Source organism: Toxorhynchites rutilus, chromosome 2 (genome assembly GCF_029784135.1).
Source record: "Toxorhynchites rutilus septentrionalis strain SRP chromosome 2, ASM2978413v1, whole genome shotgun sequence".
NCBI classification, from domain to species: domain Eukaryota; kingdom Metazoa; phylum Arthropoda; class Insecta; order Diptera; family Culicidae; genus Toxorhynchites; species Toxorhynchites rutilus.
The window spans coordinates 337,576,926-337,603,905 of NC_073745.1; the positions used below are offsets into that span (position 1 = coordinate 337,576,926).

General features: G+C 39.1%; 1 protein-coding gene across 2 annotated transcripts in view; it reads right to left on the minus strand.

The window, feature by feature from the left end:
• The window catches only part of LOC129770606 (fibrillin-2-like), a 118,956-nt gene that overhangs the window by 85,955 nt on the left and 6,021 nt on the right, over positions 1–26,980 (minus strand). For both annotated transcript variants that reach the window (XM_055773552.1, XM_055773551.1), the window contains exons 3-4: positions 12,399–13,034; positions 1,476–1,601 (exon numbers count right to left, since the gene is read on the minus strand). In XM_055773552.1, the coding sequence (XP_055629527.1) occupies positions 1,476–1,601; positions 12,399–13,034 (762 nt within the window). The remainder of the gene's footprint in view (positions 1–1,475; positions 1,602–12,398; positions 13,035–26,980) is intronic.

Sequence of the window (26,980 nt, forward strand, 5' to 3'; positions counted from 1 at the left end):
GCCGAGTATACAGACGATCCAGTGGTAAAAACGACGGTTGCTATCGGAAGTGACGAACGTTTAAGTTCGAGTTCAGTGGGGAAATTGTAATAGAATTTGACAGATGTAGGGATAATGAAATGAAATGAACAATAGCTATGATCATTATCATTTGTGAGATTAACGTGGCTTGACCAGTAGAAAATTTATATATCTTTTTGCTAGTAATTATAATTTGAATACCTGTGCGTTTCAAAGAACTATCTCTAAAAAGTAAAGTGGAAGTGGAATTGTTCCAAATTATTACATAACTAATTGTAAAATTACTTTTTATATAGGCTCGATCTGCAACCTGAGTGGAGAGCTTGAGACCCGTTTACTTAGGTTAGAGCTCCCTCTAAATGCCAAGAAAAAGTTATTGTAAGTTAACATTTTCCAAGAGCTCATAAGTTTATTTAAACAATAAAACCTTTCAGCTTCAAGCTGTCTAAACGCGACTGCTCTGAGGAGGTTCATAATTCATACAATCCGAACATCATATCAAACTTGTCAATACAAGGACTGGAGCGCACAGCTCTTTTTGTATCTGGTAAAAAATACATCCTATTAGGTAGTTTTGGTAAAAACCCATAATTTGTTTTGCAAAGTTTCCGTTTTTGTAATATTAACAATAAAAATACTATCTCGGGAAATGAACACTTGAATTAGTTGTGAAGAATTGAGAAAGGAACAACTACCCTAGCGGCTTCAACCTAAGCAACAACGGCACCAAACATCACCAACTTGCTAGACATTCGTACCCAAGAATCTTCCATTGTTCTCCAACAAATCCTGCCACCCAACTCCTCACTGCTGCGCCTGCCTTGAACCACACTACCGGCAAACTTTTGCTGAACTTTCATTGTTGCTCCTTCATCACGGGATTATCTACAATTACATTTCATTTAATGCGACGTCATTAAATGTCCCTGTTTAGTGCAGCCCGAGCAGCCCGAGCCGGTGCGAGGATAGCAGGAAAATGAGGCTTCCTTTTGTGGGTGGCTTTGCTGAGAGCGCTCAGCTACTTACCAGGAGACAAGAGCAAACTTTCGCAATGGAGGAGGAAGAAGCATACTTGTTCCTAGGCAAAACGAAACGCGAACATCCCACAGTGCACAAGGTGCACTAACAGATGAGCACTGAGCTCCGGGCTCACGTATCATTAAATTAAAGACTTTCACGGCTGCAGAGCGAGGCACAGGCGAGTGAGTGAAACTTGAGAAATAATTCACCCCACACGTTCCGGAACCTCTTCAGTTGTGTGTGCAGCTCGAATAATGATTCCTAAATAATGTTCAACATCACTCAAAGAAAATCAAGATAAGGATGCAATTAATTACACGCGAAGAATTAAATCCTAATTGTCGTGAAACAAATTTATGCAAGCGATTAAGCTTTGTTAGGTTATGATAAAATGATAAAATGGTAGCGTTGAATCTCAGAGACGACAAACTCACCGATACAGCTACGACCATCCAGAACATCGATTTGAAGACCAGGCGGGCAACTGCACTCGAAAGAACCCGGCTTGTTGGTGCAGATATGGTCACATCCACCGTTATTCTGTTCGCATTCGTTTATATCTGTGAAGTGTAGAAGTATTATTCATCAAAATGGTCACGGTATCATGTCTAAGGCTTATAACTATTCTGAAGACGTTAGCCGACAGCACAGAGCGCATTCCAAAGCACAAACCGTCATGATTAATACAACAAAAATCTGAACCATCCATCCAACTTTCACCTGAAGCAAGGCGGCTCTCGTTTGAGTGTCATGTTCGCCTTTGTCATCATTACCATCTAGAGCAATCATTCCTGCTCTCTTCCGAGATAAGAATGAATTTTCCACGAGGCGCCCTGCTCTACCCGTCACTCAAATTCCAGCACAAACCGTGTTCGCTTTTACACCCGACGTCTTCCCGTCAACGGGGGGAAGGTCGCGTCTCCACAGTAGCACCTTGAGCATTTCTGACACGGCAATCTCGCAGCTTAAGCAGCTACTACTAGTCCAACTAGCGCCGCAAATGGAAAGTGATGTTATCTATAAATAGCTGTTAATTAATTGGATTCATGCCCACTGTTCCGTCGTTTTGTGCCACCGATCCGAACAGGCGCAGCTGTTGAGAATGCTCCGCGCTTTGTAAGATTCGTCAACTGTAAATACCGATTGGTAGTGCACCCGTGGCCGAGTGGTTAGCGTCTCACATTATCATGCCGGGTGTTCGGGTTCGATTCCCGTTCTGGCCGGGGGATTTTTCGTCAAAGAAATTTCCTTCGACTTGCACTGTGGTCATGCGTATTCAAGAGCTTGCCCCTCGGAATACATTCAAGGCGTGTCATTTGGCTTAAGAAATCTCGACCAAGTATTAATAAATGACGCTAGTTAATGCATACGTTGAGACGGCAAAAGTTCCACAAGGGAACGTTAACGCCATTCAAGAAGAAGAAGAATACCGATTGGTCTTCTCTTAATTATCAACAAATATTGGGCGATATTTCTGGGTACCAAATATACCCAGTTTGTTCACATTAATCCAGCCGTGAGTATCTCCAATCCACTTAATTTTCGCTTAAGCGAGCAAATTAACAGTTCATTAGCCCAACTAATCTTCAGATCGGTCATACGCCACAACTGAGCGCCATATAGTGCAGGTTTTTCCATCTGTGGAAAACTACCAGCAGACAGCTTGAACTCGCACGCCATCGCGGAGGGGACAAATGAAGTGCTAAACACGCCAATTCCTCACACCAGCGGCGACGGCGGCGACGACGCGGGGGAAACACACTGAAGTGTCTATTTCTCAAGACACGGATTGACTCAAAACCACGCTGCTTTCGCCTATCTTTATCGCGTCACAGTCGCGCGCACACACACGCGAGACGTAAACAAGACGCGTGCTGGTAATTAATCAAACCGTTTTCCAAGTTTCCTTCTGTCCTCCGGAATGTTCCTTACCGTTCTTTTGCGCGAGTAACAAATGGAAGTGGCAGCAAAGCATCACTTTCCAAGCGATTTGTCACTAATGGATAGACAGCAAACGAATAATCATTTGGTGGCCAGCTTCGCTTCATTTCCTCGCGCCAGTGCCGGGGAATTGACATTAGTTGACACGTGGAATGATGATCGATCCGCGTCTAGTGGAGGAGATTTAGATAGTGGCCACCTAAAAGAGATTCGATGGTCGATGACGGGCAGTTTGACAAATGGAAATGAAAGCTGCTACTTTGGACTGCCTCAAATCGCTCTGGTTCGTGATTTGTCACCGAACAAATGGAATCGGAACGGTCGATTCGGTCGATTCGGTCACCTGTCACCGCCATGAATAGTCGTCGGCTGAACAACAAATAGTGTTTTCGTTTTGAAGAACTCAGTTCTCCACTGTCTTCTTTAAATGCTACCTATTAATAGACTGATCAAATAGTTCAGGAATGAAAACGGACAAAAAGACAAAAATATTTTTTGAAGTGTTTTGTTGAGTGAATCAAAGCAATCAATCAAACTTTATCAGACGTACCTGCTTTGTTCTCTATTATAAAAGAAATTTTTAGATGCATTTGCATTTTTTTTTTTTGACATTTTACGCAGGTGATTATGATTTTTGGAAATTTTATCATAAAATTTACCACATTCCAGATCAAACAGAGCTAGCAGAACACACAGAACTATGATCTGGAATGTGATTTTCAAAGCGTTTATGGTTTAAACATTGAGTCGTGAATGGATAGAAAGTATGTCAGTAAGCTCCACGAATTCCTTATATTCTAGAAATGTGTATTCCAACTCTGAAAATATTAGGTTGGGGAAAAAGAAACCCATTCTTTTTGCGTGAAATTCAAAACATTATTTGAGATGTTTCGAATTATCCGATTAGAGATTTGAGTAAAATTTGTTGCCATTTTGAAGGTAGCTTCATAATACCTCTATCATAGAAGTCTTGGTCCTTATTGGCGAAAAACTGTAGTAATCAATTTTCACAATCTTCTCAAGATCATGAAATTTAGCAATGCGAAAAAAAGGGGTATAATCGATTGTTGCAGGGTCCGGACCTTGGCCTTGCGTTGTCCAGATGGAACACAAGATTTCTTCTGTTGGCCAATTCTGGTCGTTTCTGATCAATCTCTGGTTTCAAACGGTCCAGTCTTAATTGGTATGATACCCAAACTTCGAGCTTCTTATTGAGTGCAGCCTGAAATGATTTAGACAGTATTAAACTCAATCTTTAGCTCCTGGGCGATGCTACGACTAATATAAAGCCGACCAACTTCGATTTTTTCTGTGATTTTATCGACATTTTCGACGAAGGGCTTGCCTGTGTGAGGTGCATCTTTAACATCAAAAATTCCTGGACGTATTCGACGAAAACAAAATTGCACGTAATTAGCAATAACAGTATCGGCACCATAAAAACCATTTATAACTTCAGCGGCCTGAGAAAAACTGTAAAATGCATCGCATTTTTTGTTGCAGTATATACACCCTGTAACTAACAACTGAACGGAACAAACAGCGGAAATGTCACCCAGACAACGCTCGAAACTAAAGGGTGTGTCACATCAAATTGCATCACGGAAAAAAACGCTGTAGAAATTCGCCCAGTAGACCGATCCTTTTGAAAATTTTAGACAGTAAAATAAAAACTATTAAACAACTTTTGGCATTTTCTTTTTATTCATACTTCGAGCCCAAGCCCGTATGCTCGCATCTTCCTCTTTACCCCGTCCATAAGGTTCTGTACAACGTCAGGTTGTAGTTTTTTTTGAACAGAAATCCATTTTCTCTTGAAGTTCGCCTCCGATTTGACAACTTTTGGGTTCTTCCGGAGGGCCTGCTTCATAATCGCCCAATATTTCTCTATTGGGTGAAGCTCCGGCGCGTTGGGTGGGTTCATTTCCTTTGGCACGAAGGTGACCCCGTTGGCTTCGTACCACTCCAACACGTCCTTTGAATAGTGGCACGAAGCGAGATCCGGCCAGAAGATGGTCGGGCCCTCGTGCTGCTTCAATAGTGGTAGTAAGCGCTTCTGTAGGCACTCTTTAAGGTAAACCTGCCCGTTTACCGTGCCGGTCATCACGAAGGGGGCGCTCCGCTTTCCGCAAGAGCAGATCGCTTGCCACACCATGTACTTTTCGGCAAACTTGGATAGTTTCTGCTTGCGAATCTCCTCCGGAACGCTGAATTTGTCCTCTGCGGAGAAGAACAACAGGCCCGGCAGCTGACGAAAGTCCGCTTTGACGTAGGTTTCGTCGTCCATTGCCAGGCAATGCGGCTTCGTCAGCATTTCGGTGTACAGCTTCCGGGCTCGCGTCTTCCCCACCATGTTTTGCCATTCGTCGCGGTTAGGAGCCTTCTGAACCTTGTATGTACGCAGGCCCTCCCGCTGCTTGGTCCGCTGGACGAATGAACTTGACAAATTCAGCTTATTGGCGACATCCCGGACCGAACTTCTCGGATCACGTCTAAACTGCTTAACTACGCGCTTGAGATCTTTTTCACTGACGGAGCATCCATTTTTGCCGTTCTTCACCTTCCGGTCGATGGTTAGGTTCTCGAAGTATCGTTTTAGTACTCTGCTGACCGTGTATTGGACGATTCCCAGCATCTTACCGATGTCCCGATGTGACAACTCCGGATTCTCGAAATGATTGCACAGGATTAATTCACGACGCTCTTTTTCGTTCGACGACATTTTTCCAAATTTACGAAAAATTGACAGTGAAGCATGGCCAACGTGATCTATACACTCTTATCTGATTATAAGCGAAAGCTGAAGATATAATTCCTAAAAATTAAATTTCTACAGCGTTTCTTCCGTGATGCAATTTGATGTGACACACCCTTTATACGAGATATCGATCACAACACTGCCCATGTTTGTATAGGAGACGTAAGCGACAAAATGAACAAAATCGTCTTTTTAGCCATTTTGCATTCTTAACATGCAAACAAACATTTTTTGCTCAAAAACGTTTGAGCGATTTTGAAAAAAACGTTTCCCAAAAATCACTGTTTGTCCGCTCAACAGACGTAGTTCCGTACAGCTTTCATACATCGTTCGAAAATCAACAATTGTAAGTATTAGGTGCTGTAAGCTAAATCTACATTTGAATCACAATCTTTGCCTGTGGTATCGTGGTGTTACTTAGTGTTGCCTAATAGATGAATATAAGAAACCATTGAAACACTGCTCATATAATTACTATTTTCTGTACACTGCACTGCGCTGAACAAGGAGAAGCAATTGTGTTTTTTAATGTTATAATTACCTAAAATTCTGCATTTGAATCTTCAAGTAGATAATGAAACAGTCAGATCAGTAGTGAAATTAAAATAATATTGGTTCTTAGCATTATGACTCCTGGTGTTGTCCAGTCGGTGTCCTCCAAAGAATGAAGTTTGACTCAGTGTGATCCACTGTTTATACTCTAGACAAATATTCCCCTTCGTTCTTCTTATTTTCCTCTATTCACGGAGACTTTACATGTTACTATTTCCCCTTCGTTGCTCGTCGGTAAGTTGCTCGTTGTTGACAGCTCTGTTCGGGAAAGCACGCAAATGGACAGAACAAATGTATGAGGAAATGGGAATGCTTCCAAATTTCATCAATTTTAATCATATACAGACTATGGGATTGTAATGTATAGCATATCAAACAAATCTTAGGGAATTTCCGATTCGTTTGGTATGTAAATCGCCAAAATCCGTTCGCGGCAGAAATTTATTTCATAAAAACGTTACTGTTTTTTTGATTTGGTACCCTTAGTGAAAGACGTAGTTCTACGTCAAAAATTCTCGCCGTCCTCAAGATATAGTTTAGACTAATTTTTCTATCCATCTGTATCTGAACAAACAGCCTACCAGTACTACTCATTTGCCGTTATTTGCCTTACCAGCTTTATCTTTTTTCAATCCTTTTCCCAATACATCACAAGGACCTTCATAGTGACTTTTCCTCCTCGCTTTTTCGATTTGTCTCAAATCAAATACTGCCATTTCTTTTTTAATATAAATGGATCGGGCTTATATTTACCAGGTTGAAACTTCGTGTACAGTCATTTTCAAACAGTTTCTATACATTTCTTCTAGAGACATGTGCACAAATGTCTTGGGCTTCCTCTTTTCGCCACATCTCTTCCCCGATCTGCTTGAGAAGACAGAGAAGAGCGCTTCGGCGCAGTCAATATGTCACCCCCAGATAGAAATTTATAAATCATGAGTAATGCAGGAAAGGTGAAACATTCTATAAAGAATGCCTGTTACAAAAATGAGTTTGTTAAGTTCTATATTTTTGTGCTCAATATTTAGATTTTCTTGTTTTTCCTACCATTATTTCTCCACATTTTTGCCGCTGGAATTGTCTTCTAGATTCTTTTTTCGAAGCGCATTTTTACATTTTCTTTTAGCCCTTTCAAGTAACGTAATTCAACTTTTTTTTCACCTGGATTTCCGAAACTAATAAAAGAAATTGTTTTTTTGACGTGGGACTACGCCTAACCGGAATATATGGAGGGTAAAATGAAAACCTAAACACAGAACATGCAGGAAAAAATGAAAGATTTCGAATGCTTATAGCTCGAACATTTCGTACTGGATAGGAGAGATGTTTGCATCACTTGATAGGGAATATTTCTACGCATCTATCGCAACTAACAAAATGTTGTTTTTCATTAGGTAAACAATTGAATAACTGTAAAATATTAGGCGTTATCTAAACGCCCTAACTGCATCGTTTTGATTGGCCCGATTTACGGTTTCCCTAACACAGCCATCAAAACCAAGCAGCCTTGGGGAAATCGGCATTGCAAATACATGAAAGTAGGGGGACTTTTGTTCTCATCGAAAAATGTTCCCTAACACAGACTTTAAAACCAAGCAGCGAAATCGGCATTGCAAACACACGAAAGAGCCTAGAGGCGAGTGAACTGAAAAGTTTAAACTCTCTTAAAGCCAAAAAGAAGAAAAAGAACACACGAAAGTAGGGGGAGCTTTTGTTCCCACCGAAATGTGTTCCCTAATAGAGATTTCTAAACCAAGGTGCCTGGAGAAATCGGTATTTCAAATTCATGCAAGTCGGGGGTATTTTTGTTCCGATTGAAATGTGTTTTCCTAACACAGACTTCAAATCCATGAAGCGTGGGGAAATCGGCATTGCGAATTCATACAAATCGGGGGTATGTCTGTTCCGATTGAAATGTGTTTCCCTAACACAGACTTCAAAACCGAGGTTTCTGGGGAAATCGGCTCTGCAAATAAATGCAAACTGCGAGTACTTTTGTCCTCGCTTGCCTTTGTGCAGAGTGGAATATGTCTGTCCTAACATGATCTTCTAAACTTAGGAACCTGGGAAAATCGTGCAGCCACTAGAAGCGAATGAACTTCCCAGTTTCAAGCAAATTCGAGATTCGAGAAGTATGTACACTTTTGGGATGTAAACTTAAACAGAGGGAAATGTAAAATAAAATAATCGTTTGATAATTTTTTTTTGTCTTTATTGGAAAGATTTTCAGCCTTAGGCTGGTTCATCAAACGTTTGATAATTCTTCCGTACATATATTTTGTTCTAGTCATCATACCAAACGTAAAAGGTCCGTCATTAAATTTACTTGTAACGAAGAACAATCAATCACAATAAATGAATTGACTTTACACGGCATTTGTTAATTTTTTTCACTCACAGAGCAAATATATTGAACTCAATTGAATTTGGAAACTGTTTCATTCAATCAAGAATTTAATCAATACAAACGAATGATTGCTAGGCTAAGGTAGTTCCACGTGAACCTTGCGGTTATATCATAGATATAACCCACTAATTTTTTTTAATAATTATCGATTGATCCGGGCAAATTAAAATCGATAAATTCTTTATGAACACCGAAAAATCGATACATTTGTTTCGTTCATTTACTTCCAATTTGAAAAACAGAAAATTTAATTAACTATTCAAACTGTTCGAATGGGCTTCATTCATTATCATCGTCAAAGAATTTGATTGTGCACGCAGAAGGACGCTCCCAATCTTCGACTGAAAGTTTCATTATGAATCAAATCACCGAAATCAGCTCATCTTCTAATAAAGTAGTATAAAAAGACGGGTGGGTAATGTCGGGGACATAACCGGAGTGACGTAGGACTATACACAGGGGACAGCTTTTGTTAAATATATATTTTAAATATATTGTTTTATTTTCTTCTCCTACGTGAATACCTACCTATCTACCTGAAAAATGGATTAGTTTACTGTTTACTCTTTATGAATATGTTGATGGTTCTGAAAAGAACCTTTGGTGTTGTGTTTTTGTTATCACTCGATATTCCCATCTTGTTCGGTTAAACCTTCCTGTTTAGCTATTGCGTTTGCCACTCGCCACAGCTTTCACAGTTGGAAAATTTCTTCCCATCCAGCTTGTGACATGTTGTTCAGTAAATTACATTTAATGCGACGTGCCGGAGAAACACTTTGCCACTCACTGAAACTAATTGTTGCCTTGATGAGCGCCGAACCGAAGCTGCTCTGTTCTTGATGCGGATTTTCTGATTGTCGTGAGCAGCTTTGCAAGCCAACTCGAGCACTCCGACGGCCGAAACTCTATAATCGCTGTTAGGTATATTGGTGCTCCGGCACCAATCCGTTCGGCCTAGTTACCCTTGCGGAGCAATCAGTGAATGCGACCAACAGGGAACTGGAGACCTGCACGGCTCGAGTGAGACTTTGCCTTTCCCTTAACTTGTCCTCCTTTGTTACGTCCACGATGCCGATGCCGTACAACCACACGGGTTTACGGTTTGAAAGAAAATAAGATATTTTTTGGGGTCCGCGTGTTTTATACTCTAGCGGTACACACTCACAGGATAGAGACAAATCGGTAGACTTAGCCAGAGGGACGAGTCCAACGAGGCGAACGAATGAGCGTTAAAAGGGAGCGATTGCAAAAAAATACATTCATTACGATTTGTTCGCTCGTTGGATTCACATGCAGGCTAAAAAGGGTCCTTTTCAGGATCACAAAATTATCTTTAATCTAAAGAGTTTATTGTTTTGTTATCTCTCGATATCCCCATCTTGTTCAGCTAAACCTTTCTGTTTAGCGATTGCGTTTGCCACTCGCCACAGCTTTCACAGTTGGAAATTTTTTTCCCATCCAGCTTTGTGACATGTTGTACAGTAAATTACATTCAATGCGACATGCCGAAGCGCCACTCAGTATCGCATTGGAGGCGATTTTAACCTGTAATTGAACATTTGCGATGACAGTGGTACAGTGTCGACTTTCAATGTGGGGTCATAATTTGGATCTCTATGTTTACAAAAATTTCCAACTAAATAAGTCGCATTACATGTCCGTCCAATTAGCTTAATGTCGAACTAATTGTAAATTACTGTACTTTCAATCTTGAAACAATTTAAGAATTGGTGAAAATTGAATAATCAGGAAAGTCCCCAACTATCAATAAGCTCAGAACAACTGTCAAATTCACATACTCATCAGATCCTGGCAAACAAATTATGAAAAAATCAATTTGTGTTTTATTATTATTTTGGATAATGTTTTAGAAAGCATTGAACTGTATTAGCTAAACTCTTTTTTGGAAGGTTTAATGGCCCTCAAAAGCTTATGGAATGGTTCCAATTAAGAAAACTTTGTACACGTGGTTTTAAAAAAAAACATTTCGAACGCCCTCGATGCCGCCTTGTTCTGGATTTGCCACCAAAGCAGTTTGTATAAAGAACAAACTTTTTTTTCTGCTACCTGATGCCGTTTTGCGATTGCGTTTGCCACTCGCCACTCGCTGCAACTGCCTGTTGTCTTGATGTCCACCGAACCGAATGTGTTCTGTTCCGAATGCGGGTTTTCTTATCATCGCGAGCAGCTTTGCCAGCTAACTCGATCACTTCGGCGGCCGAAACTATATAACGCCGGCTAGGTGGACTGGTGCACTGGTGCACTGGTACTAACGCGCTCGGCCTAGCTACCCTTGCGGGGAACTCCAGATCAACACGGTTCGAGCGGGATTTTGCTTTTCTCTTCACTTTTCCTCCTTTGCCATGTCCAGACATGGCTGCTTGGGTTGGTTTGTTGATGTGTTGTGATGCGAACCGATGTGGTGTACAGTTTGAATGAGAATGATCGTTACGGCAGCGGAGCGGGGATTTTTAAGCTGACTGGCTGGCTCGAGAGTTACGCATGTGTGAGACTGCGACCAATGTTTCGTTCATTTTTTTCTTTTTCCTTCCCAATCGTGCTTCATTCTATTTCGCTGCTGCTCTGGTTGCCCGTTTTGGTCGGTACGATTTGAGGAGCACAAAATGGACCAATCAAAAATGGGCATATAGTGCATTTTGACAATGCTTGATATTTCACGATTATTCAATTATTTATCTCAAGAAAAATGAAATGTTATTCGTTATGATAGATGCGTAGTTATATTTCCTATCAATTGATGCAAAAACCTTTGCGATCTATTGAGAAATGCTCGAGTTATAAGCGTTCCAAATCTTGCATTTTTTCCTACTTGTTCAGTGCCTAGATTTCCATTTCACCCCCTATATCTTCCGGTTAGACGTAGTCCTACGTCAAAAGGCGTTAAATGACGTAGCAGTCACGATTACCACGCTCTCCACCGGCTCCGGCAACTTTCTTCTTCTTCTTTTTGGCTTTAAGAGGGTCTAAACTTTTCAGTTCATTTGCCTCTAGGGCAACTTTTACCTCACCATTTTCATTAGTTTCAGCGGCGAATGAAAAAGTCTTTCGATTCGCTCGTTTCAGTGTGAATAATGAAACGAATGAACAGAATGGAAAAAGAGTGTACACGTATGAGTACAGATACATTTAGCGTGAAAAGAAAGTAGCAATCGAATGAGCCAGCGTGAATAAGCTGCGACTTGGAATATTGTAGGTGCATTATTGAGTGACGATTTGCCAATGAGAGTGAATTTGTAAGGCCGTGATTCTGAGGAGTCGAGATCACACGTTTTTTGGGCTACAATTAATGAGGTTATTAATGAGGATTACAGTCGATGTATTTATACTTCGATCTCTTTATGGATATGTCGTTCTGCAAATAGGTTATTCATTATTTATTTATATATTGTGAGGGAGTACTCCAGTCTAGAAATTAAAAAGAACGAACTTTTTATCTTCATATTTCTGAAGTTTAAACATTTAAGAATATGTCCTAGGAATTTTCATTATTCACCGAGTAAGAGCCATTTTGGTTACGCGATATCTAAGTTAGTAATTCAAGTTAGGTTCAGCGGGTAGCAACACTGATACATAGGCTAATCAAAATTACAATATGAAGCAATTAATTGTTTTACAAACTGTAAGTAATTTTGAATTCTACAATAACAAATAGAAGAATAACAATTAGAAGTAACTCACCATGGCAAGTCCGACTGTCATGTGGATCCAGTGAAAATCCATGATAACAAGAGCATTGAATGATGGGACGAACTCCGTTCTCATGGTAGATCACTTGACACTCATGATCGCATCCACCCCGATTCGATCCACAACTGTGGATTGCAATTGTGGTGCTCTCCCGTGGATCCTTTGTTGTTATCTCGTCCTCAGCTTCAGTGTCGTCTTCATCTTCTTTGTCCGTAACTTTATGATCATGTTTGATCTCTGAATTCAAATTTTCGCCTTCAAACCCATCAGTTGTAATTGTTCCGTGAATATCCATGGAACCCACGTGATTCTCAGTCATGTCCTCTCCGTCTACTTCGGTGTCGTCTTCATTCTCGGAATCATCCGTTGTTTCATTAGTAGCAATCGCTGGCAACTCAGCCCGGCCTTCCGTCGGATGAGTTTCTACGATTTCATCTTCAATTTCTTCGCCTCGATCTTCACGTTCGTGATGAGTAACATCACGTTCGGTCGTTCCTTCAGTCATCATTGTATGCTCAGCAGCTTTGGTAGTCGATGTTGGTTGCAACTCCGCTGACATAATATGCTTCTCTCCTTCTCCCTGGTCAGCACCGTCTTCCTCCGCTTCCTCGTCTTCTTCTCCGTAATCTGTGTGAAAAAGATAAATAAAAAAAAGTTTAACGTCGATAAGATAGTCATGATTGATTCCGTCCCACCCGTCAAATCAAACGGTAGTCCCTCAAAATATGTTATCAAAAACCACTTTAACAAATCATCTTCCCCTGCTTCTTCTTTTATTTTTTGAATTACACACTAAGTCCACCGCCTTTCGTCCGTCGCCAGCAAAAGAACACAATATCAAGCTGCGAAGTAAATTAATTATTATCAAGATTCTGATCAAACCATTAAACTTTACTCCCTGTCAAACGGTGGCACGCGGCGGCGCAGCTTCCCGCTTTGTTTCCCTTCTTTTTATCCCGCCATATTTACCTTCGTGACAGCTTCGTGTGTTTAACGATAATGTGAGTAAACATTAGCAGTTTTCCAGCGGTGTTAAAATCAACAAATTTTAATTTAATTTTTCACGCCATTTTAGCAAATAGATGCAAATGAGAGCAACTTTAATTTCCATTTCCATGGATAATGATTCCATAGATGGTGCCCTGATTAACGGTGTTTCGTAATACCTTTCATCCTCACGATCCAAAAAAAACCCCGAAAACAAACGAAACAAATAAATCAACGGAAAATTTTCCGTTAACGTTTTTCAACACTACTTCTGTTGATTCTCATTATGTAAAATTAGATTCTTATCTTGTCTTACCCTCAAACCCCAGCCAAACCATCGCTCGCGACCATCCCTCATCTACTGGTTTAATGACTAAAGTTATTGATGGCGGTTGAGCCATCTATCCACGGTATTTTTTTTTTGGTTTCCCTTGTAATCTCCTGCGCTAGCAAAAGGAGGCGCAGATGTGTCAAAATTGGTGCTGGCTATTAGGGACGGCTCTTCGTTAGGCTCCCTAATGGGATTGGGGAGTTTGGGGAAATTGAAACTTTTTCATCTCATCTCATTATGATGATATGCGGAGCGGAGACGGCCCGCTCGTGAACGAGATGACACGCGATGGGCGGGATGAATTAAGTTGTTTGATTGGTGCCAGGAACCGGCACTGAATGGCGGATTATGAAGTGATGTTGTGATGTTCGTGCATTTGGTTCGATGAGCGTGTAATGTACCGGCAAATTTGAGGTAAAAAAAAACCCACCCAAAGTGTGCATTGTAAATTATTGTTCAAACGAGATTGAAATACAGTACATTGACCAGGGCTATCATATCTACAGAATAATCTGTATTTATACAGATTTTCCAGACTATTTAAAACGAAAAATATGTAGTTATAGATTACAGATTTTTTGGGTTTCATACAGATTTTACATGTTTTTTCAAAATAACATTAGCTATGGTTTCATGTCAATAAAAAAATTTCCGTCCCACATATTTTATTCAAATAACAATTGAATCAGTTTGAGAGAGAATCATCTCCTTTTAATAATAATATTTAGCTTAAACGATAATAAGTCCCGGCCTATGTCCTATGCTTTCTCATGTTCTCATGTTCGAGCTAAGGCGATCTAAGTCTGCGTTATCGCTCCGCGTTATAATGATGAATAACACTGCTCATCTTTTACAAGCATAAGAATTAATGAATGAGAGTTTCAAAAGTGCGCTCATAACGTCGTGAAAATCCGTTTTGCTTTGAGATTTATTGTTTCAAGGAACTAAAATATATAATACAACTATTGATTCGTTTCAACGTTGGATTCTGTTTTCGGGAGCACCAATTAAAAAACTGGATATCTGGCAAGTCACAAACGAAGTCACATTTTGAGCATTTTTTGTTCAGACATTTCATGATGGGTTAATGATATTTTCTGCACCAATCAATTTGAACACTCCCTAACAATCTGACTAAGAAATCTGTTTAGTTCGTATTAGGAAAACGCATTGTGGTCTGCATATAGTTTTTTTTTTCGTACAACTCTAAGTGAACAAATGAAAATAACTAAATTCAGGAAATCTTAAGTTCCATTGGAATTGCTAAACTCGTTCTCAACAAGTTGGCTCTTACTAGAATCCGTCGTTGAACGTAACACTGAGAGATTCAATTACGAACGAATCCAAGAGGCGAAACAAACTTTGAATAATTTGAACGCCTCGATGACCAAACCTTATTTACTGTTTTTTTTTTAACTACTATCGAAAGGGAGGCGATCTGGCGTAGTGGTAACATCCATGCCTCTCACGCTAAAGGTCACGAGTTCAATTCTCACTCCCGACATTCTTCCAGAAATTGAAGTAAAAAGTGACGAACCAGCCAAATGAGTTGAAAATCACTATAATACAGATAAAAAAAAAAAAAAAAGACGGGTGGGTAATGTCGGTGACATAACCGGAGTGACGTAGGACTATACAAAGGGGACAGCTTTTGCTAAATATATATTTTAAATATATTGTTTTATTTTCTTCTCCTACGTGAATACCTACCTATCTACCTGAAAAATGGATTAGTTTACTGTTTACTCTTTATGAACATGTTGGGGGTTCTGAAAAGAACCTTTGGTGTTGTTTTTTTTACAAACTTGATTCTTGATTTTTTTTCTGAAGGCTTTGTACTTGTTCAGTGTCGGGCATCTTTCGGCGTATACACATATCGTACAATCAAAGTGATGGCTGTGATAGGGAATGCATAGGTGGTCATCAGCTCGTTCACTATCATATATTTCACTATTGAGCACATTACCGTACCTTAAACTGTGGTTTCGGAAACGAATGAATTGTAAGATTTGTAGTCTTGCCTTGATGAGATGAGGGGTAGAGTGAAATGAAATGAAATACAGTTTGAATAGATAATAATAATATATAGTGGTTTTGAATTTAATGGTATATAGTAAAGCTGAAAAATGGATAGGTTTATTTAATGTATTTGTCCTTATTGGTGAGTGAAGCTGTGAAATTAGGGAATCAGTTAAGTAATGGCCTTTCCCTTAACTTGTCCTCCTTTATTACGTCCACACGTCCACGTTGCTGCTTGTTTTCTTTTTATGATGTGATGCGATGCGATGTAAAACGATGCTGTACAACCACACTGGTTTATGGTTTGAAAGAAAATGAGATATTTTTTTGAGGTCCGCGCGTTTTGTACTCTAGCGGTACACACTCACAGGATAGAGACAAATCTGCAGACTCAGCCAAAGGGGCGAGTCCAACGAGACGAACGAATGAGCGTTAAAAGGCAGCGATGGCAAAAAAATACATTCATTACGATTCGTTCGCTCGTTGGATTAACATGCAGGCTAAAAAGGGTCCTTTTCAGGATCACAAAATTGTCTTTAATCTAAAGAGTTTATTGTTTTGTTATCACTCGATATCCCCATCTTGTTCGGCTAAACCTTCCTGTTTAGCGATTGCGTTTGCCACTCGCCACAGCTATACAGTTGGAAAATTTCTTCCCATCCAGCTTGTGACATGTTGTACAGTAAATTATATTTAATGCGACGTGCCGAAGCACCACTCAGTGCCGCATTGGAGACGATTTTAACCTGTAATTGAACATTTGCGATGACAGTGGTACAGTGTCGACTTTCAATGTGTCGCATTACATGTCCGTCCAATTAGCTAAATGTCGAACTAATTGTAAATTACTGTACTTTCAATCTGGAAACAATTTAAGAATTGGTGAAAATTGAATAATCAGGAAAGTCCCCAACTATCAATAAGCTCAGAACAACTGCCAAATTCACATACTCATCAGATCCTGACAAACAAATTATGAAAAAATCAATTTGTGTTTTATTATTATTTTGGATATTATTATAGAAAGCATTGAACTGTATTTCGTAAACTCTTTTTTGAAAGGTTTAATGGCCCTGAAAACACGGCGCTTAGTTTTATGGAATGGTTCCAATTTAGAAAACTTAGTACTCGTGGTTTTGGAAAAAATCATTTCGAACGCCCTCGATGTCGCCTTGTTCTGGATTTGCCACCAAAGCAGATTGTATAAAGAACAAACTTTTTTCTTCTGCTACCAGCTGCTGTTTTGCGATTGCGTTTGCCACTCGCCACTCGCTGCAACTGCCTGTTGTCTTGATATCCACCGAACCGAATGTGTTCTGTTCCGAATGCGGGTTCTCTTATCGTCGCGAGCAGCTTTGCCAGCCAACTCGATCACTTCGGCGGCCGAAACTATACAACGGCGGCTAGGTGGACTGGTGCACTGGTACTAACGCGATCGGCCTAGCCAGACCAACACGGTTCGAGCGGGATTTTGCCTTTCACTTCACTTTTCCTCCTTTGCCATGTCTAGACATGGCTGCTTAGGTTGGTTTGTTGATGTATTGTGATGCGAACTGATGTGGTGTACGGTTTGAATGAGAATGATCGTTACGGAAGGAAGGAAGGTATTGTATTATAGAGACTTTAAACTTTTGCAGTTCATTCGTCTCTAGCCTTGAGAAAGGCCCTTTGAAAACTCTACTCTACTCTACTCCAGCGCTACCACCTCCGCCCTCTTGCCTTGAGAAAGGCTCTCGATCCCTCGCCATCCAGCTCGTCCAACAACGATGTTGTCCAGTCGGTGTCCACACAAAGAATGATCGTTACGGCAGCGGAGCGGGGATTTTTAAGCTGACTGACTGGCTCGAGAATTACGCATGTGTGAGACTGCGACCAATGTTTCGTTCATTTTTTTTCTTTTTCCTTTCCAATCGTGCTTCATTCTATTTTGCTGCTGCTCTGGTTGCCCGTTTTGGTCGGAACGATTTGAGGAGCACAAAATGGACCAATCAAAAAATGGGCACATAGTGCATTTGGACAATGCTTGATATTTCACAATTATTCAATTATTTATCTCAAGAAAAATGAAATGTTATTCGTTATATAGATGCGTAGATATATTTCCTATCAATTGATACAAAAACCTTTGCGATCTATTGAGAAATGCTCGAGTTATAAGCGTTCCAAATCTTGCATTTTTTCCTACTTGTTCAGTGCCTAGATTTCCATTTCACCCCCTATATCTTCCGGTTAGACGTAGTCCTACGTCAAAAAAAAAACTACTATCGAATATTGGGTTCAACAAAACAAACTTTCAAGCCACAAGATATCTACGTGAGTTTTGGAGTTGTAGAAACAGAAGCTACTGAACTAGACTGGAGCAGAAAATAATAAAATATAAATTAAAATAAAAACATACCCGAATCATCAATCTAAAATTAAAATAAAAGCGGGGGGTTGTATCCGACACACGACCGCTTAGGACGTAGGACTACGCAATCTTCTTTTTTTTTAATTTGTTGGTTTATCATTCCGGATATTATTTGCGAATACATCGAAATTTCATAAATAACTCTTTAGTAAAAAGTTTCGGGGACCCTGAAAAGGTTTAATAGTTTCCGTGGTTTTGTAGAATCATTTCGAGAATTCTTTCTTGTTTTTGCGAGAACAATACACTAGTGCTGGAAGAGTAAAGTTTTCAAAGGCTAGAGACGAATGAACTGAAAAAGTTTAAAGTCTCTATAATTCAAAACCTAACCCCCCGTGCATCGCCATTCAATTAGCATCGAACACGCGTCTAACAGATGCACACAGTTGCAACGATAAAAATGAAACATCCCGAGAATGAGCGTTTATGAAAAATTGTTTCTCGACTCTCGGTCAAAACCGTTAACAAAGCTAGGAGCTTGTTACATCAGAACTGAGTCGATGCGCACGAGAGCAACTGTGAAATATAAAATATTCTCAGCCCGAAAGGAAACACAAAACACAAAACGAGCAGGATAAGCGACGTTTGTTGTTTCGGGCACAAAAAGATTCTGAGAATTTTCCACAGAGGAGATGCAATGCTTATTTACTATGTAAGAGTGGAGTTTACTTCGAAAATATTCTCTTTTTGCTATCCCCCTTCGTTGTTTCAATTCTAGCGGCTGCATAAGTTGCCCATTATTGACAGCTATGTTCGGGAAAGCACACAAATGGATAGAACAAAAGTATGGGGAAAAGGGAATGCTTCAGATTTTCATCAATTTAAACCATATATAGACTATGGGATTGTAATATATAGCATATCATAAAAAATCTTAGAAATTTTACGATTTGATTGGTATGTAAATCGTTAAAATCCGTTCGCAGCAAAAATAGTTATTAACGTTAACCTTATTTCATAAAAACGTGACCTGTTTTCTGATTTGGCACCCTTAATGTAAGACGTAGTCCTACGTCAAAACTATCAAAGCCTGTCGTCTTAAGCATATTGCTTCATAGTAACTATATGTCCCTTGTTCATGCGTTGATAATTATCCACATTTTGAATTGATACTCTATTGTGCTACCTTTAAATTCATTACAACTAATACACTTCTGTGTGTACCAAATATTCATTATAATAAAAGTATAACGTAGAGCAATGTAATGAGGCAGCCCTGGTAACTGTGTAAATTTCCATTAAACCTCAATGAATCATTTTATTTTTACTACAGTGTATGGTACAGCAGTTGTCCGCTAACTGGGCGAATAGTGCAGCCCAGGTAACGAATTACGCTCGATAACTGGGTGGACTTTTCAAACGTCAAAAAACACCGAGGGGAACGTCAATGGATGTACTCAAAAACTATTATTGGAAAAATATGGAAAAGCTAGATAAAAACTACACTGAGAGAAATAATTAGTAGATATAATGATTTGATAACTGCAACCAATCGTGCTTCTCTGGGAGGCGATCTGGCGTAGTGGTAACATCCATACCTCTCACGCTCAAGATCACGAGTTCAATTCGCACTCCCGATATTCTTCCAAAAATTAAAGCAAAAAATGACAAAAATACAGTGATAATACAGAAAAAAAAGAAAAAAATCGTGCTTCTATAGCGCTAATTATTGATTTAGCGACGAAAATGCACGTATCACAATTATATTAAAACTTTTACTCCCGTATTGCCTTATAGCAACAATAAAAAATGGTTGTGAGCTTTTCTAACCACAGTCTTCAGATATGACACAATCAAGTTTACTTATGTTATCGAGTAAAATATACTGATCTCTGGTAGGGATTTCCCTTGAATCTGAAATTCATTTAACAAGAAAGGACCCCTGTCTGGAATGTCGAAAAATAAAGAATTTTCGTGATTTTTTTGACGTAGAACTACCTCTTACATTAAGGGAGCCAAATCAGATAATAGGTCACATTTTTATGAAATAAAGTTAACGTTGATAACTATTTTTGCTGTGAACGGATTTTCACGATTATCATATCAATCGAATCGGAAATTCTCTAAGATTTGTTTGATATGCTGTACCTTACTATCTCATAGTCTGTATATGGTTTAAATTGATGAAAATTGGAAGCAATTTCATTTCCCCATACATTTGTTTTGTCCATTTGTGTGATTTCCCGAACAGAGCTGTCAATAACGAGCAACGAAGGGGAAATCGTAAGATTCAAAGTCTCCGTGAACAAAGGAAAAGAAGAAGAACGAAGGGGAATATTTGCATACAGTATAAACAGTGGATCTCGCTGAGGCAAACGTTCATTCTTTGTAAGCACACCGACTGGACAACACCGTTGCTGGGCGAGCTGGACAGCGAGGGATCGAGTGCCTTTCTTAAAGCAAGTGTGGTGGACGCGACCAAGTTACTCACTCGCTGATGTCTCTGGCATTGCAATCATTACATCAAACTGATGCCATTGCATTAATGTTTTGAGCTACACAATTGGGGGAATCATCAAGTTAGGCTATCGTTGGCTCACCAAGAAAATAATTATTCTGGAATTATGCCTGTGTTTTGGCTTCGCATGGCGGTAGCAAAACTCTTTCCACCAAGGCTAACAGCTAAGCTAAAACAGCTAACAGCTAATCTAGACAGGCAATATTAATAGAAAAAGCTGTTGAGAAGAGCGCAAAACGGAGATAAGTGTGTGTATATTTAGATGCTTCAAGCCATCGATATATGGATATTTGTGTGAGTACGTGCGTGTTTCATAACCCGTACGTAAAAATAGTGCATCATCGCTGCGCTGAAACCCCATTTGTATCTGCTCCCGTGTGCATTGGTGGTGCAAATTATGCAGCCGTAATGATAAATTTAAACAAGGAGGGAATATAGTGGGAGGGAAATTGTTGAGACACCCCTCGTGTAGCAACGCACCTTCAAACCAGCTACAAGGTCTACCTCACACACTTAAACCTTTTTTTGCTCAAACCTTAAAATTAGTTCGCTTGGTCAATTGACAAGCACAAAATAGATAGTTGAAAAACGTGGCTTGATTACTAGAGTGGTTTATGAACGCTGAAAATCCAATTTATTAATTTCTTTGAATTATTGTATCCTATTCCGTTTGAAGCTTGAAGCTTGAAGTATGTCAGAAATCATTAAAACGGTATAAGAATTCGAATAATAATAAATTAAACGCTCAGGTCTAGGTTGATCAATTGTCTCCACTTATATTCCGTGAGGTCGTGTGAGTTTCTCGAATTTGAGGTACTTTCTATGATCAATGGTTCAAAATAGCCTACTAATTGTTGATAAATAGGTGTATCTATTCAGGTTCTATGCAATATAGTTCAGGGAACGAATGCAACGAATTCCACGAAACCCACAAACGTAAGCATAAATTAAATAACCTAAAAAAATATGTACTAAGAAACAAATGTAATTTACAGGAAAATTTTAACTCTGTAATAAAGTTTACAAGTTATCATTTCGGAAATTGAACTCTGCAACAGAAATATTTGCGCTAGGGTATTAGTAACGAATCTCTGCTGAGGCAAATATTTAGCAATGCTACTCTTTTCGAAGTTGTTGAGATTAACAGAAAGAGATTATTTCGTTGATTTAGTCACCATGAAAGTAAATGTCGTTCTGGAATTTTGTATGTGATTTGGTTTCGCTCGCCAGTAGCAAAACTTTTTCCATTAAGGATGACAGCTGCGCTTATCTTGAGCATGAGAAAGTAATGCAACTTTTTTCGAGGCCAGTCAATATTAACAAAAGCGTTATTTGAGAATAGTGCAAAATGATGTGAAGTGTTTATATTTCTAGTAGCTTTGAACCACCAATGTATGGCTCTGTATGCATGCTATAACAAACGCTTGTTTGGCGCTTGATTTACGTTGTACGAACGATTCCTAGATGTGGAATAATGGTACTGGTGCAACAAGTATATAATCGACTGCAGCCGTGTCTATGGCAATTGCGAAAAAGGCCGGAATAGCGTCTGAGGTAAATTTTCAATGCATTGACATGAAACAAATTGTGACACACGATAGGACTAGGGTATTGTTCTACGAGGGCGAGAATGATTCATCAATGAATTATCAACAACTGATTCTACAATTTTAAATACCATTTCGGGGCGATCAAACCATTCTACTAAACAGTTATTTCTAAAATTTCACAGCATTATAAAATAATATCCGAAGTTATAAACAAGTGACTTGAATAAAATAACAGCGTAGTTCTACGTCAACAATGCGGTCGTGTCTTGGACACAACCTCTTATATTTTTTTTTTCGAATGTTAGGAATAATGTGGAGTGGGTATTTTGGGTATTGTTTGAGGTATATTTGAAAATGTATTTTCCGTTTTTTAAGTGCACGAATAATGATTATTACGCTGTTGACAGCTGGATGCGTAGATGCTGTCTGAAAATCGGTACCCTGCTGGTGGTATCGGTTCTGAAGCAACGGTTCTGAACGAATTCCAATGAATATTTTGAAACTTTAGGACAATATGTTACATTGAGTATTAGCGTTACATAGGGGTTTTTGAAAATTGAAAAATATCAAAAAACGGCTATGTAACGCTTTAGATAATTCATTTTTACATGCTGAAATAAAAAATTCAGCCAAATCGGTCGAGATCCTGATCCTGAGATATCGATACCACCAGCTGAAGAAAACATGGTTTCGAGAAAAACGCGTTCAAAAATTCGTACAGCAATACTATATCCCTTGAGATGACCTCATACTTTTGGCTATAACTTTACAACGAAATCGAATATCGAAAAATTGTTTCAGGACAACATTTCTGAGGACATAAGCTTCTTAGAAATGCAAAAAAAAGAAAATCGATTTTTTCGACCTACAGTTTATTGGACACGGCCAAGTTGAATAAATAAGATTAGTGTTATAATATTTGAGTTCTACAATGAGTGGTATAGTATTGATAAACGGCGATGGAGGTACAACGTTCAGATAGAGTTCAGACTATAGCGAATGTATGAAGGTTGAACAAATTTTCATGCATTAAATTTGCGCAGAAAGTAATGGCTTTGTGGCATATTGTAAGACGTAAATAAAGCGGGATCAAATCACAATGGTACATTATATCGATCAAAGCATACATCGTGTATATCTAAAACCGTATAAAATGCGAAAATCCAAATTTTATTTATCATCACAGATTAAGTCGTAATTCGCTATACCAGGCATCGGGTTTATAACATACACTATCGTTAAATCAGTTTAATCGATATCATATATGTATATCAGATAGATGCAGTTCGTGAGTCATATAAACTAATATTTTAAATCAATGTAGTACTGCAAAAAATCGTGTTACATCTTGTGGAAAATTGCTTAACAGTAAATCAAATTAGATCGTAATGGAGGATATATCACATCATATTATGAATTTGACACATCAATATGCTTCTTCTTCTTCTTTAATGCCACTAACGTTTCTTGAAGAGCTTCGTCGTTTCAACGTCGTAGAAATTTCTATATCTATATACTCAATGACCTATCTTATGCACGAGACCGTCCTGCAGGCTTACGAGACAGCTCCACCTTGCTTCCAACATCCGTGGCCACATTGTATGCACCTATCATGCTCTCGTTCGTACGAAACCACCAACGCACTGATGGGTAAAAACTTTTGGAACGACCTGATACATCATTTATAGCCCATTAATATTCTCATACATTCAAATGACGATTCGTGAGGTTACAACAACAGTTGACGTAAATATTTTTCGCCATTTGTTTTTTTTTTCTAAATCGCGTGTAGAGTGAAAATGAGTTCGGTCGTTAGTTACACACGATTATCCCTAAGGTCTCGACGAGTGCATGGTTCAAGGGATTGAATGTACGTCGTGATTTCATTTGCGTGATATCTCGGCTTATGTCCAATCACTACAACCTAAACGCGCATCTTTATCGCATTGGACTCGCAGCAAACAATCTTTGTGATTGTGGCGATGGCTACCACGACATCGAGCACATTGTCTGGTCGTGTATCCGGTTCCATGCTGCTCGCTCTCATCTCTCTAAAGCACTAAGAGCACAAGGCAGACAACCGGATATCCCCGTCCGGGATATCTTAGGTAGCCGTGATCCTGATCTTTTGCTTCATTTATACCTGTTCCTCAGAAACGCCGATGTCAACGATTAATGATGCTTCCTTCGTTGTATCCCTGTTTCATATCCCTCCTACCCGATCTATAAACTTTTACTTAGTCGCGGCAATACATATGCACACACACTCTTTACAGATACACGGGCCGAAGATTGTGCAGCCCACTGATCATCCACCATGAGCTGAGGATTGTACCGCTCATGACAACTCTACACGAGCTGATGATTGCGCCGGCTAGTGACCATTCTATCTTGGATTCCTCTTGTCGAGAAGACGCACCACGCTGGATATGGGGTACAGACCTGGGGGGCGTTGCTGATTAATGGTCAGCTGCATCCCAATAGGAAGTATTCCGTGTCGAGCACACGTACAGAGCATTGGAGACTGCAACATTCCAATTATGAGAACACTTGTAATACTAACCTCGAGGCAACCGCAAGTAATCGGTTACATATTACTAACATATTTGTAAGGCAAACATTGTCGAAATATTGAACTCCCGGCCCCGTTGGACTGACGCCATCTGAGCCTTAATAAAAAATAAAATTATATATTTTGGATGAAAAATTGAATTGAATTTCAACATTTCATCCTCAATTTGCCAAAAGCAAGGCGCATCGCCTGCGAGCTGGAAGCTTTACCGAATGAGCAAAATGAATTATTGAAATTCTTCATACACACATGCTCTAATATTAAAATGACACTAATTGTCATCAATCCTGATAAAACACCAGCCGGAGAGCACGTGTGTAGATTCAATTGTATATCGAGGAAGAACTAATAATCTGGAATTCATCATTGACAAACATAGTTCATACGATACTCTCCTTCTTCTTCGTAGTTTTACTTACGTCATTTGTATCGGTACGTTTTTTTTGTTTATTTGTTTATTTGTTCACAATAATAGCATAAGATTTTACATCTTTTAAATTGCTACAAAGTATAGGGAGTGCATGGTACTACTAGTCATTTACGTACTATCTAACTTCAAAAATGTTCATTATATAAATTAATTAATTAAATTAAAGTACTCTTTGCATTGCTTCTTAAATGTTAAAAATGATTTTTGATTTCTTAGATTGTTTGGTAAAGAATTCCAGAGACAAACACCTCTCACAAATATAGTTTTGGCATAAAAGGCTGTAGAATGCACCGGTAAAACATATTTCTCTAGTCTATTACTTCTAAAAGGTATCAGCTTTTCATGTAGATATGCGGGGCATTTCGTTGTAATTATTTTATGAAGTATGGAGCAAGAGCGATCTTTTATAAAGTTATGGAAAGAGTAACCTAAAAGTTTACTCTGTAAATGCGAAACACTGTCCAGACGACCAAGATTGAATACAAACCGAACACACGCATTAAGTGCGATTCTTAACCTATCTAAAGTCTGTATGCTCACTGAAAGCAGTAGAAAGTCACACGTCACGAAGTATGGTAGAATGAAGCTTTTGAATATCTTCAGCTTAGTTTCCTGGTTCAAGAAAGGTCCTTTCAACTGGAAACATCGTAGAGTTCCGTATATCTTGCCACATTGGCCCAGTATGAATTTATCCCACTGGAAGTTATGCTGGATAATGAAACCAAGACTAGTGGCACTTTCTACAAACTGAATTGTGTCATTTCCGATAGTCAAATTCAAATGGTTATCATTATTACCCCGTGTAATAAGAAGAGCTTTTGACTTTTGTGTATTGAGCTTCAAACTATTTGCCTCTGCCCATGTTTTTATAGAATTTAAATCATCGTTCACTAGTCTACAAATAGTCAAAGCGTTCACATTATTGTAGTTTGCGTAAAGCTGCACATCATCCGCAAAAATATGCACAGAACAATGCTTCACAATTCCTGGTAGATCGTTGATGTAAAGAGTGAACAAAATTGGGCCTAGTACCGATCCTTGGGGCACTCCCGATGTGACTGGAAGAAAATTTGAAAGCACGTCATTTATATAAACTGCTTGTTTACGATCACTTAAATAAGAATCGATGAGGTTTACCGCAGAAGCACTAAAATTAAACTTCGAGTTCAGTTTTCCACATAGCTGAGCATGGGAAATAGTATCGAATGCTTTCGAGAAATCCGATAGAATCAAGGTTACTTTGTCACCACTATCGATAGCATATCCGACATCATCATACACTTTCATCATTACTGTTTTGGTGCTATGACCTGCACGATAACCAGACTGGAATGCTGTTACCAAATGATTTTCTTGTAAAAAAGAGCACATTTGATCTTTAAGTATTCGTTCGAAGCTTTTAGATAGAGCGCATAAAATACTTATGGGTCGTAAATTATCCAAAGTGTCTAGATTGTTCTTCTTTCTGAGTGGTATTACCTTAGAACATTTCCAAGCAAGAGGATATTTACCAGATACAATAATGCAATTGAACATTTAGGTAATTGGATCGATTAGAATTGGTAAAATGAGTTTTAAAAATTTCATGGGCAGCTCGTCTAGACCCACAGCATTAGATGTGACCATATGAATGGAATTGATTACAATCTTAAATACATCGAAAACGGAAATGGTGCTCTGAATCGGAATTGAATATATGATGAATGTGATGAGAAGTTCCAGAGGAAAAATTTTTATGAAAGCTACTATTTATTTCATTAGCATCGAAATTAATCTCGTTCTGTGCAGATCGCTTTGAAAACCCTAACTCTCGAAATTT